The sequence below is a fragment of the Astatotilapia calliptera genome, chromosome 3 (genome assembly GCF_964374335.1).
Source record: "Astatotilapia calliptera chromosome 3, fAstCal68.1, whole genome shotgun sequence".
NCBI classification, from domain to species: Eukaryota; Metazoa; Chordata; class Actinopteri; order Cichliformes; family Cichlidae; genus Astatotilapia; species Astatotilapia calliptera.
In genome coordinates, this window is record NC_137424.1 from 47223356 (window position 1) to 47236608 (window position 13253).

Sequence of the window (13253 nt, forward strand, 5' to 3'; positions counted from 1 at the left end):
GACTAACTACTTTGGACATTTTGGAGCTGTTAGCTCTTTATACAGTAAAGTTACAGCGGGATACAAATAATATCAGGCTGATCCTGCCACAATTTGTTCCCCCTGTCTAAATCACGGACAAACAGTATCCAACAGTTGTTTATGTTTTGAACCCATTTTGCACAGAGAGGCATTTTTTGAAAAATTTATTGATAGCAATTCATCTCATGTAAACAATAACGTGGCGATGTGAAAAAAGGCACATACCTTTGATGTTGCATGACGAACTCTGTATTCCTTGTCCACACGTAAACGCAAAAAAGGAGTTTTAAAAAATTTCAGTTTTTGGTGATTACAAACGCCATTTACGTGTGGACAAAACAGCTGCGTTGTCAAAAATACCCGTGTAGGTGTGGACGCAGCGTAAAAGAGTTAGTAGTTTATTTTCCTACTACCTGCAGATTACTTGTATTTGCTTAATTGTTTACTAAATGTTTGAGGTGTGAAATAAACCGCAATGGAGCAAAATATGAGTGTGTGTGGTTGGAGGATGTGTTCGTGCGTTCGTGTGCGCGGGGGGTGTGGGCTACCACCTAACCCAACTTCAGTAACCTTACAAATGTCACTGCTGTTTAGTTTCCCATCTTCATTTATGTTGGAAGTGATAGCAGAGCTGTATGTTTGAATCTTTTCAGAAATCTTCTGTTCTTCTAACTTCGTTAAGGACACTGTATTTATTTTTCTCAAGCTCAGTCACTTCCTGTAGGAGATCTTATGACCAAATCAGAATTGTATTATAAAAGAGTTTGCAGTGGAGTAATAGGATACATCACATTAGCGAAGCTCAGGATTTTTGTCTAAGAGAGTGCATGGATTACCATCAACTGCTGTGAGCAGTACCATAAGTGAGTATGACATATCTGTCAACGATGCTTTAATCGTCTATGAATCCATGTTTTACCATGTTAAAACTTTGGGTCTCAGGAGGGCTGGAGCATGTCCTGGCTGTCTTAAGTGGAGTGCACCATGGGCAGATTTCTTTCTCATTTTAGATGGAAATTGATTTATTGTTTATTTGGAGAGGTATTTTTACATCTGGTTTGGTTCAGTTAGTTAGCTAATCTTAGCTTTGAATAGTGGTTTATGTAAAAACTGCATTTGTGGAAAAAAAGACATGCTACTAATTGTTTATGACAAAGAGTATTTAACATGTTTATCTGAGAGCAATCAGCAGATGTATGTTACAGCTCTTTGGTATCTGCTATGCTGCTGCTTCACTCTCTCTCTTTACAGAAAGTTGTAGAAGTTTTCAGACGTGTCACTGCTGGATGTGAGGATGGGAGCCACTTTGCTCTGTGAGCTGGGCCTATTCTGTGAGTACATCACTGACTTCTATTGTTTGATTCATACTGATCCATAAACATGTTTTAGTAAGAAGAACAGAGCATCAGTCATTTGTACCAATCATAGTAGCCACTGGTAAAACCCTGAGTGTTTTGTTTATGCCATATTTGAGTCTCCCCGGTGGGAGTTCTCGTTTAAAGCTGGGCAAACACTGTGCGATTTTTTTCAGTCGCATTATTCAGCTTCTGCTCAAACTGTACGATTGACTCGCAGGGGTTAGAAGTTCGTAGGTCACGATGCAGGGTCTCACACTATATGGCCCGATGCTCTGATCCGACCTGAGTGCTCACACTGTGCCTCCATAAAATTAAGGTTATAACAGAAATTCTGTCGCTCTCCCTCTCTGTCTTTCAGTCACACAGACACACACACCACCACCATCAACTTTGCTAAATTGCTAATGAAAAACATTGACCAGGCAGCTGTGAGTGAGCAGCAATGTAAATCCAACTGTTTTCACGGTTGTTGTGGTCGTGATAATTTTGAAGGCTCGGATGAGTTTTCCAAAGTTCTACAAGTGTCTCCATCGCTTGTGTCCAGATCACACGCTGCACTGCTGTGCTGTTCCGTCTTTTTCACCAACATTTATGTGTTTGCGCGTGCGCAGTGTGAGCAGCTGCGGTGACATCCTCACGACGGTCATGAGGATTTCAAACCGGTTTGAAATCCTTCCGACCAAGCGATTGATGATCGGGAGCTGGTCGTGAGGTGTTAATTGCTTCTTGTTACCCCACATATACACGATGCATGATGAAGGCCAAAATCGGGCCGATCACCTAAACGGTTGTACGATTAAAAAATCGGCCCAAAATGGGCCAAAAATCGCACGATGCAAGCCCAGCTTAAGGAGGTCGTTAACTCACTATGGATCATGTGCCTCATCACATGAGCCAAGATGTAAAAAAAGCTGTGGGTCATTATCAGCACTGTTTTATTTATGCAATATTTGAGTGTCTTTAGTTTGATAATGTCTTAAGTATCTGTCTTTATTGTAGTGCTCTGTACGCTCCTGTGCACTGGACATGCTCAAGGTGACTGAACAGTTTTTTGTTTTCATTTTTTTAATAATTTCTATAGCAAAGGTTAATTTTGACATACTGCATCATTCTTAAGTTATTTCCATTCTGTTTTTATTTTTTTAATTCTCGGCATAATTCTTATTTTATGAACATGCAGACCCTACATCCTACATAAACATCTTTTACATTTCTAATGGTGTGGCTGTGTTTGAATCTAGATGCTGTGCTAAATATTGAACCCAGATGGTCCAGTTTTCTCATCCAAGAATTTGCTATGTTCATATGTGACATGAATGAAGGAGAAGACACTGACTGGGAATACAAAATAATAATAATAATAATGGATTGGATTTATATAGCGCTTTTCAAGGCACCCAAAGCGCTTTACAATGCCACTATTCATTCACTCTCACATTCACACACTGATGGAGGCAAGCTACGGTTGTAGCTTGCCTCCTGACAGAAGCGAGGCTGCCATATCGCACCATCAGCCCCTCTGGCCAACACCAGTAGGCAAGTAGGGTAAAGTGTCTTGCCCACGGACACAACGACCAGGACAGAGAGCCCAGGGATCGAACCGGCGACCTTCCAGTTACAGATGCGATTCCCAACCCCCTGAGCCACGGTTATCAACAAGGATGGTCGAGACTTTGTTCCCTACAACCTGAACAAAATCCACCTTTTTGAAATTCAATTTGCAGGTCAAAGTGGTGAATATCAGTGCTCTGGTTGCAGGAAGAATTCACATTAGACAAAGAACAGTAATACTGTCTCTGTAATTGTTTTAGGTAAATCTTTAATGAACATCACCACTACATATTTGTATGATTTCTTTGCAAATACTTATTTATTATAAATTACTGGACTTACATTACTGTATTTTACCTTTTTTACATTATAAGCAATGCTAAAATTGTGACAGACTCCGTAATCTACCATTACTAAAGGTGTGTGTTTTAATGTGTAATAATATCAATTACAGATAAAATTTCACTTAAAAGAGAGAGAAAAAAGAAACATCAGAAGCTTTACAGAAATTGTGCTGACTGAAATCAGACAGATGCCTCTTCAACCATCATTGTGTTTCCTTCAGCAGTGAATGTAACTGTATTAGTTTACATTCAGTGTGACTTTTTCAGGTCAACTGAAAAACTGTTACACTGCTGATTTAGAGATTTTTAAATTGAATAATTGTCACAGTAATCCCATATTGAGCCAGAGACTGAGAATATTTTTTCCAATTGCAGGCAGCATGGTCAAAACAGTTGTCAGCAATGTTGCCTCACAAGATGAAGGTTCTGGGTACTAGGGCCTTTCTGTGTGTAATTTGAATGGTGTCCCAATGTCTGCGTGGGTTGACCGTGAATTGTATAAGTAGAAGAGAGTGGATGGATGATTCTGTAATTGGAGAGAAAGAGAAAAAAAAACCTGATTTAGTTTTTTCTGGTTTGGCATAACAGAAGATAATCCCAAGACAACCCGTTCTCACTCCCAAAGCGTAACATTTTACGCTAGGTGACAAATCGTCACCATATTACGTTTTCGGCTACCCACCACGTTCCTAAATGACGACCTCGGAAAAAGAGGAAATATGAGAACCGTCTGGACTGAACCTACACATGTTCGCTCTTTTTCTTCAAATCGCTTAGAAACACGCTATTTAACATCATTAAAGTCCTGGTTAAGGTCAGGAATAAGGTTATGGTCAGGGCTAGGGATAAGGTTAGGTTTAGGGCTGGAATACAGGGCTGGAACGTCTATTACCGCGGGAGCGTCATTGCACTGGATTGCAGCCATAACCCGCCGCGTACCATAAGAACGCCGAAGGTCTCCTTTCGCGTTCCTCAGGAACGCCGCGGGACGTGACAAAACGTCGACATGTTACGCCTCGGGAGTGAGAACGCTCTGCCCAAGACCACACTGACAGCAGCAACAACAATCATACCAGTAGGGGGCAGTGTGACACTGACCTGCTCTGTGCAGAGCTCTGATGGATGGAAATATGAGTGGTTCAGACGAACCCAAACAACCTCTGAAGTTCAAATCAGAGATCAACAAAACAGAGATATCAGAGTATCTCAAGGAGGAATCTACAGCTGCAGAGGAACAAGAGGAAACCCAGTTTACTACACTGGTATAAGTGATGATGTCACCATTGAGAAAACCTGTGAGTTCAGTCATTTAGTTTGAAATATACATTCACTCATGATTATCAAACGTACAATGTTGAGTTTTCTGTGTTGATTTCATGTTTCTGTTTGTATCTCAACTGTTAATATGTGTGAACAGTTTCCAATAAAGTTGTTGTAAAACAACAACCCAACTGGCCTCAGATATTCAGAGGTGAGACGATCACTCTGACATGTGAGGTGCAGGAAGGAGGTGAAACCACTGAGTGGGAGTATGAATGGAGAGGACCCAGCACACCCACACAGTGGACACACAATAATGATGTGACATTCAGAGTTTCTGAGTCCAGCAGTGGAGACTACATGTGTAAGAGTCGACGCAGAGATGACTCATATTCTTCAACAGAGTGGAGTGAAGCCTTCACATTGTCAGCATCAAGTAAGTCATGTTTGTTGTGTGATTTCCATTTGACAAATGTCATAATGGTCAGCACAGGATGAATTCAATGGTCTACAAAGCATGTTACATTGTTAGTCAGACAAAGAGCTGCAGCTGATAGTAGCCTCATTGTAGACAGTTTGTCACCACTTTGTGTCATGAACTTTCAGCTGGTATAGAGACGCCAATGCTGACCTGCTGCTCCATCACCTGAGGACAATAATGACAGAAATACATAAACAGAAAATTGTTAGAAAAATTATTTTTGCAAACAGACACCGAAGTCATTTCTGTGGGAATAGAAAGTGGACAGAATGTGTGGGCTGAACCTGCCAATCATTCATGAGCTACCTTTGTTGTTTGTGGTGTGTGCTTTTGTTTATGCACTTTCTCTGCACCTATAGAAAGGGGCTGAGCCTGTCTGTTGTAGATGTCCGTACCCTGGCAAAGAGTAACGGGTACTGTCAGAAGTTGAACAGATGATGAGCAGGTTTATTGTAACAATCCAAAGAGATGTAGTATGTTACACACATTATATTAGCCATTATTTAGAGATAATAAGATTTGTATGTTTTTTATTTGATTTGAAGTTGTCTTTGCAATTGATAGAGCTACTGATGGGTGAAATCAATGAAGTATTCAGCTTTATTTTTTTTTTACAATTATTATAGATTTTTTAAGGCTGTAAAACTGCCCACTACACACTTTATACACTTTTCTCAGACATTTCAGACTTTTCTCTCATTAAAATTTTCATACTTTCCCTCTGGTTTAAACACTCTCAAAGTTCAAACCTTTGTAGAAAAAAAAGTCCAGTATTATAGAATGACGGTGCAAAATGTTTCATCAACATTGTTGTGTTTGTTGGGGATAAAACTCACACTGCTAGCGATCGAAGATTTATTTAAATTTGATAAGCTGAATGCATTCTGTACAGGAGACATGGCACGAGATTGATTGACAATGGTCTACAGCAAATTAGGACGAAGAACACAATGCACTGTAAATAAAAAAATAAAATAAAAAAATCAGCAGTGAGGATGCGAAAGGTGAACCGCGTTTAAGCGAGGCACCACTGTAATGCAATGTTTTCCTGGTTCAGTTGCATTACTGTGAGATGAGGCATGCTAGAGAGAGAGTGACTTGGTGGCATCAATAAACATTTTTAGTCACTGACTTTTTGGTTTGCTTTGCCAACCGAGGTGAAGTGTGTGAAGATTTTTCTTCATTTTTTGTCATGAAATTGATGCTTTCACACACTTTATTTGAGAACTTTGCATGAGCAGTGGTAGATAAATTTATACATTTTGTTGTATTGATGGAACAAACAGTGATGTGTGAGTTTTTGATATCAGTGTGTATGTGTTCAACAGGAGGTTTATAGATACAGAGATTTGTTCATTTTTGAATTTGAATTTGATTTGTTTCTTCTGATCATGTAGGAAGAAGAGTATTTCCTAATCAAAGCAAACTGTTGCCATGAGCAAATAATGTAAACAAATGAAAATGCTTTATGAAAGTCTGAAATTAAAAATGAATAAAGTGTTCCTATTTCAAATTACTTTGTGCTGCTACATGATCTGGGAATTATAAACTTCCATTAGTAAGAAGTTCTGTGTCTTCTGTTGTGGTAATAAGAAGGAATCACACAGAATAAGCACAAGTATTATTTTATAAATCCAAAGAAGAATCATAATGAAATTAAAAATAATAATAATAATAATAATGGATTGGGTTTATATAGCGCTTTTCAAGGCACCCAAAACGCTTTACAATACCACTATTCATTCACTCTCACATTCATACACTGGTGGAGGCAGCTACAGTTGTAGCCACAGCTGCCTAAAAGAATAAAATGCATCACAGGTCTCTGTAAGAGTACTCATACCATTTACATTTGGTTTGTCCTTCATTTGTATTGTTGGACACAGAACAGTATGTATACAACAGAGATATGCAGATAATATAAGGGTGGTGTGTTCCCAGCCTGTGTGTGGTATATATTTACCCCACACACAGGCTTAATTTTCTTTCTCCCTTTGATTAAATTCAACAGCAGATCAACCAAGGGCTCAAATAACGTCTGATATGAGAGACATTCCAGTAGCGGGCAGTGTGACCCTGACCTGTTCTGTGAACTCATCATCATCATCTGGATGGAAATACTACTGGTACAGAGATGAGAACTCCTCTGAACCTCTGACCACACAAGATGCAGTTTTCCACTCAAATGGACAAATCAGTGTCTCACAGGAAGGACTCTACAGGTGCAGAGGAGGAAGAGGAAACCCAGTTTACTACACAGAGGACAGCCAGTCAGTCAGGATTGATCACAGGGGTGAGTTTATTGTTTTTTCTTCAAGAAATACAAAACGTGATAGATAAGATCATTATCTGATGTAAGACAACTGAGGCTTGTCTTGTATATCCAAACTCTCATCCAATGTGACGCTAAAATACCCACACGCTTGAAGGTCAGAGTGCAACTGTGATTCAATAGCCAGGTTAATGTCCGATATTCTGTGTTCAACAGTGTGGCGGGACACACGTTGTCGTTTTCAGGAGACAAGATTTCAACAATGTCACTGAGGAATTCTTGAACAAACTCCCCTTCACTGTATGGCTTTTTAGCCCGTGCAATGTTCCAAGCCAGCTGATACAATGCAAGTGTTACGGTCTTTGAGCGTTTTGTAAATTTTTGGAAAAACAGTATCTGCTTTTCTGCCTGACTTCTCAAAGTGGCCAACTTGTGCCTGCGAAGTTCAGTCCCTTTTGAAAATTCCTGGTCGATGTTAGCATGGAGTCAGCTGAAGTGGAGCTGGAGATTTGAAGCTATGAAATGCCCTAATGACGTCTGACATATAAGGCAGAATGGCTTGCTAATGCGTTCAACAAAAACATAAAAACTCTGCCACTCTGTTAAAAATGCATGAAACCAGGCAAAGAGCCGCGGGCTGGCCACCCCTGGATTAGAGTGATTACCTCAATTTGTCAGTATTCATTATGTTCTTTATACAATATTTAGAATAGATGACGATATGAATCCACTTCTAGGCTGGCTCAATATCTACTGTATAATTATCATTACTGAAAAAAAAGAGCACAATGCTGACACATTACCCAAGTATGATTTGAAACAGAAGCTTAACGTTTCTATGGGGAGTAAATTACACAGGAGAGAGTGTGTGGGCTGCACCTGGCAGACACTGGTGTATTATCTGTTTCTCTCATGTTATTATAATAACTTATAGTCCAGTCCAGACTTATTCAGTCCAGTTTTTTAAATATGTTTCTCAACTACAGCAGATGTCCCCACTGCTGAAATCTCTTTGTTTCCTGTTCTGATGATCGTTGGACTAATTTCTGGAATTACACTGATTTTCCTCCTGCTCTTGTATTGCTGCAAAAAGTTGAAAGGTGAGACTTTGTTATTTTTCTTCTTCTGATATTAGATATTTTATTTTTAAAAATGACTAAATAAACAGATGCAGCACAGGGTCATAAAGTGTGAACTGTTCACAAGAATGTATAATCCACAAGAACATAAAACAAACATATTGTTTATAATTTTTAATAAAGGTGCTGCTAATGAGCAGACGCTCAATCGGGATGAAGATCAGCAGCAAGTGTACTCCTCTCTTCTTCATGGTTAGTTTTTCATGTAGTTTCAAATATTCTGATCCTATTTGCAACAAGACTGTACTTGTTACATCTGCTGCAGCTTTTAATATAAATGTTATTTGCAAGAACATTTGTGTTTAAATTAGTATCACAGACATGAGGTGACTGATTTTCTCTGACCTGCAGGTGATCGTTGTGTCTATGAGACAGTCAGAAGGTGTGAAAACACTGAAAATGGTAAAGTTTACACTTTCATTAATATAGAGCTTGTGGAAGCTGGATGATGATACAAAAACTGTGTTTGACATGAAAGTCAATCAGGTTATTATTTCAGGTCCAGCAGAAGGTGATTACACCAATGTCACATCTGTGTTTCAGCTCGAAGTCATTAACAGGACAAGTGAGTGCACAAAATGTGAGATTTGAAATGCAAAATATACATTGGTAATTATTCTCACTGATAATAAATGCATTTGTGGACAAAACAGAGGGAGTTTGTTTTGAAATGCTTTCATTTGATCACCTCAACAGGGCAACGTGGTGACCCAGAGGAGAGCTCTGACTACAATGATGTCAATCCAAATTCAGCCACAGCTCTAAAATCTTAACAGCAGCTCTTCAGCTGTTATGTGATTGTCGATTGAGCCAGCACCGAAAATGTATTTAATGGAAAAGAAAGAAGACTCCACAAGAACCACCTGCAGACCACCCTGTGTGATGCTGCACTTGCCAAAAGACAAACTCTTGCAGCACTCCATCCATGTCAGATAAAGTGACACTGCCAGAGACTTCCCATTCAGGCAAACACCAGACCTCTTGTATCCATCAGATTACTTGAAGTAACTGTACATACTTCTTTCTCCTGTCATTTTTAAAATTTCTTATACTGTAAATATTCTAATTTTATTGTAAATGTTCATTTTAATCAGGTTTTTCATTATTCAAATCTGTGTTTCATTATAATTCAAAATTAGGTTTTTTGGGTTGTTTTTTTTTTTTTTACCATTTTTTAAAGAAAGAGAACAATCCGTTTACTGTTTCTGTCATATGATGACTGTGTGGCAGACAGAGCAGGACCTTAAATGCAGAACATGGAAATAAACTTTAAAAAAAAAAAAAATCTTGGTTTTATTCTCTGTGACTCACAGAACAAATTTAAACAGATAAGACAGAAGACACAACCAAAGAGGGTCGAATATGGCAAGAAACAAGGCGAGACTCAAACAATAAATGCATATAAGGTAACGTAGGAAGAGGAAACAGGTGGAAGAACAGCTGGGACTAACTGGGGAAATGATGGGGAAAGTAAAGCTGACCACTAACATATAAGAAAAAAGGTTACCAAAAGAAAACAGGGAGTAACGAACACCTACCACAGAGACAAAGACTTAACAAGGTATGTGAAACACCCTCAAAAGTGGAGTACGAGGACTTAACATCTATATGTTTATCTATATGCTATTCTCCAAATAATTAATCATGTTTAATTCTAATTGAAGTATGACCCTAATTAATAGGATGAACAAGAAAACCTAGTTTGATCAATGAAAATTGTTTTAATGTCTGGATTTTGCCTGCACTGGCATCATTCACCTCCAACCTCAACATATTAGTCTCTGTGTGTGAGACTGGCTGCAGGAATGTGGGGAAGATAAGAGTGTGGAAGTCTGTGGCCTGTCATCATGTGTGAGTGTTAAGTAGGTTGGTGATAGTTAATCATGCTTAATACTAATCAGAACCAATATAAAGGGTCTTTCTGGAGGCGTCTGGCTGAATCCATGACACAGAAGAAAGATTAAACTGAAGCAGAACATAAACAAACTATGACGAAGAACTAAACTATAGCCTGATGGTGTAAACACAAAAACATAATATGGTATCATAAATGTATGAAGCAAAAATTAGGCCCAATTACTCAGGATACTGAAGAATACGAATCTTGGTCTGTAACTTAAAGCTGGGTCTAAAGACGCAGCACCATGACAGTCCCTGATCTCCTGCTATGTCACGTTTTCTGTGCAGCCTTAGTCAGCCTAAGAAGTGTGATTTCACCAGAACTGCTGTAATAAGTGAAGAGAAACACAAGGAAACTATGTTAAGCTTAACCCTTTAGAGCCGATCGGAGCGGGAACGCTCTGTTTTGCGTAACTATTTTTAAATCCCGGTAGCACTGCAACCACGTAAGCTAGCGCCAAAATTTTTTTTGCATATGAAACCGGAGGAGTTGTACTTACATCTTATGCTATCAGCTTGTCCTAGGTCACGGTTTCCTTCCACATAAAGCTTTGCAAAAACTGCATAAAAAGCACTTGCAGGAACAAAAACATAATATTCCAGAAACACGCTTTGCCGATCCGATCAGCTGTTCATAACACTTCCTACGTTGGAATAGACGTCAGCGCGAACTTTTGCATTTCCGCCATTACCTGCCTGAAACCGGAAGTGACGTCATTTTCGCGGAAATGTAGTCTTTTTTGCCATCAGGGCCTCAGGGCCTTTACTGCTCTTTTTAAAAGTTATCTTTGACTTTATGACTTTCTGTGTCGTTTCTGGGATGCTTAGGACTCATATTGCACTGCTGGAAATAGTTTATTTTGATGCATATGCTGCTTTTTTGCAAATTTGCAGTATAATATTTATTTTCGTTTTTCCTGCAGTGTATAAAAATTGGTGTATTTCAAAAATAAAACTATGAAGACACTCAAAATAAATTTCCTGTGGTGGGAAACTATTTTGTGCAACTTTTTTGTATTTACAGTTTTGAGGGATAAGCCTCTTAAATTTCTCTAACTACAAATATATGTTAAAAAAGCAAAAACGATTTTCAATTTTTTTGTAGTTTATTGCACTTTTTTGCAATTTATGTAATTACTATGCACTTAATGAATACATATTATTAAAATCTGGGCTATAATGGTTGTATTGATGTATAGCAACTTGAAATGCTCCCAAAAATTGCTCCACAGCATGTAAAAATATAATATAAGCTCTGGCGGACTTGGTTCTATGGTAGGTCTTAAAGGGTTAAGAAAGGCAAGTCGACACAGCAGGACACACAGTGTGGGAGCCAGGTTAATATAGTTCAATTTATATTTGCTGTTAAACTTATTTTGGGTAATTAGTAATTTAATAAGTAAGTTCATGTTTATAGTAAAGCTAAAATTATTTTATTGTGTTTTGGCTTGGTAAAGTAAAACTTTGAATATGTTCACTTTAAAGGCTAGGTTTATACTTTAAATCTATGCATCATGGATTTATGCAAATAAGTGCACACGGTGCTGAGGGGGGATATCAGAGCCAAGACGCTGCAGAGGCACACAGTTTTCCTACCGTAGTTTGTTTGTTGTTGAGAATAACTTAGACCTGATTACGCCTGTAAGACAATTTACATGCTCTGAATTATATTTCTGTTTGTATGTTTTCATATCGGAGTCCCGTGGAAGGTTTTTCCTCTTCAAATAAACATTCACAAGTGAAGGACGGGGAAACACACAGTACCCCACAGAAACAATTTGCTTGGAAGTTCTATTTTTATAAACGAAAAGAAAAATTGCTGACAGGACTACTAAAAAGAGGAACGAAGCTGCCCAGTCTATGAGTTCTGTTCAGGATGAGGAATAATGAAACTATATCCACAGACAAAACATGTTTAAGTGGACAGATTACAAACTGTACAGAGCTTCATCTGTAGACAAAATCAAAATAGGACAAGTTTTTATTGCTGTCAAGTTTAAAAAGTCCAAAAGGAATCAATACTAAGAAAACTGACTTATGAACACACAAGTGTTGTAATGATCCAGGGAACACTAGAATACACACAGCTAGGGCTGCCACGATTAGTCGAGCAGTCACGATTATGTCGATATCGAAATGGTCAATGACTGATTTAATAGTTGACGCGTCGTTTGAAGCTTTGTAAGATCCCAAAAGATGCAGGAATAAGTAGTAGGAGTAAGAGTGTAATAACGGACTGAAACAGAAAATGGCAGCACTGTATGTACAAGGATGCCAGCTGCCGTTAAACCCAGAAGAAGAAGAAGATGTGTCCCAGAATTCATAGCGCAGCCCAGCTCAGTTTCCAACAATGGCGGCAGCTAGTTAGTTTTAATAATACTCTTATTATTCTTTCTGGGTCACAAAATAAACGTTTAACATATTTTCAGGCGAGAATGTAGCTGTGTAAACCTCAAATATCTGCTCAGTTTATCAAGACACCACATATTTTCAAAAGCGCTCCGACGTTTTCGGAGACGTCTGTTACCCACTAGCTCGATAGCTAGCCGGGGGCAAGGCTCACTAGAGCCGGTGAGAACACCGGACTCCCAGCAAATCGTTTTCAAACCCACCGCCGTCTTTCGCTACTCGGGTTAAACATATATAAGTCACTTAGATAACTTAAAAATGTTATTGTTTGGCTTTTTGTAGTATTTTATTTGTTCCTGAGTAAATCGGTTTGGCTGAGATTAAAGTTATAATTTTTACACAGCTGAATAAACATCAAGCAGACAACTGATTATCAGAAGTGTGAGATGCTCGAGAATATACTCCGGTGTCCGGTTATATTTTAGATAGCAAGGAGTTTATTAAATTTCACCGAAACAATCTGCAAATTTCATTAAAATTTAATAACTATCATCTTGTCTTTATTTTTAGTTAACACAG

The 13253-nt window shown here is 38.6% G+C and overlaps 1 protein-coding gene across 1 annotated transcript in view; it reads left to right on the forward strand.

The window, feature by feature from the left end:
* The first annotated feature begins 2212 nt into the window (after nt 1-2212).
* LOC113014184 (uncharacterized) overlaps nt 2213-13253 on the forward strand; it is a 45499-nt gene continuing 34458 nt past the window's right edge. The window contains exons 1-8 of the mRNA XM_080295521.1: nt 2213-2233; nt 2379-2414; nt 4386-4569; nt 4692-4773; nt 7121-7308; nt 8550-8618; nt 8778-8828; nt 8926-8991. Of these exons, the coding sequence (XP_080151647.1) occupies nt 2213-2233; nt 2379-2414; nt 4386-4569; nt 4692-4773; nt 7121-7308; nt 8550-8618; nt 8778-8828; nt 8926-8991 (697 nt within the window). The remainder of the gene's footprint in view (nt 2234-2378; nt 2415-4385; nt 4570-4691; nt 4774-7120; nt 7309-8549; nt 8619-8777; nt 8829-8925; nt 8992-13253) is intronic.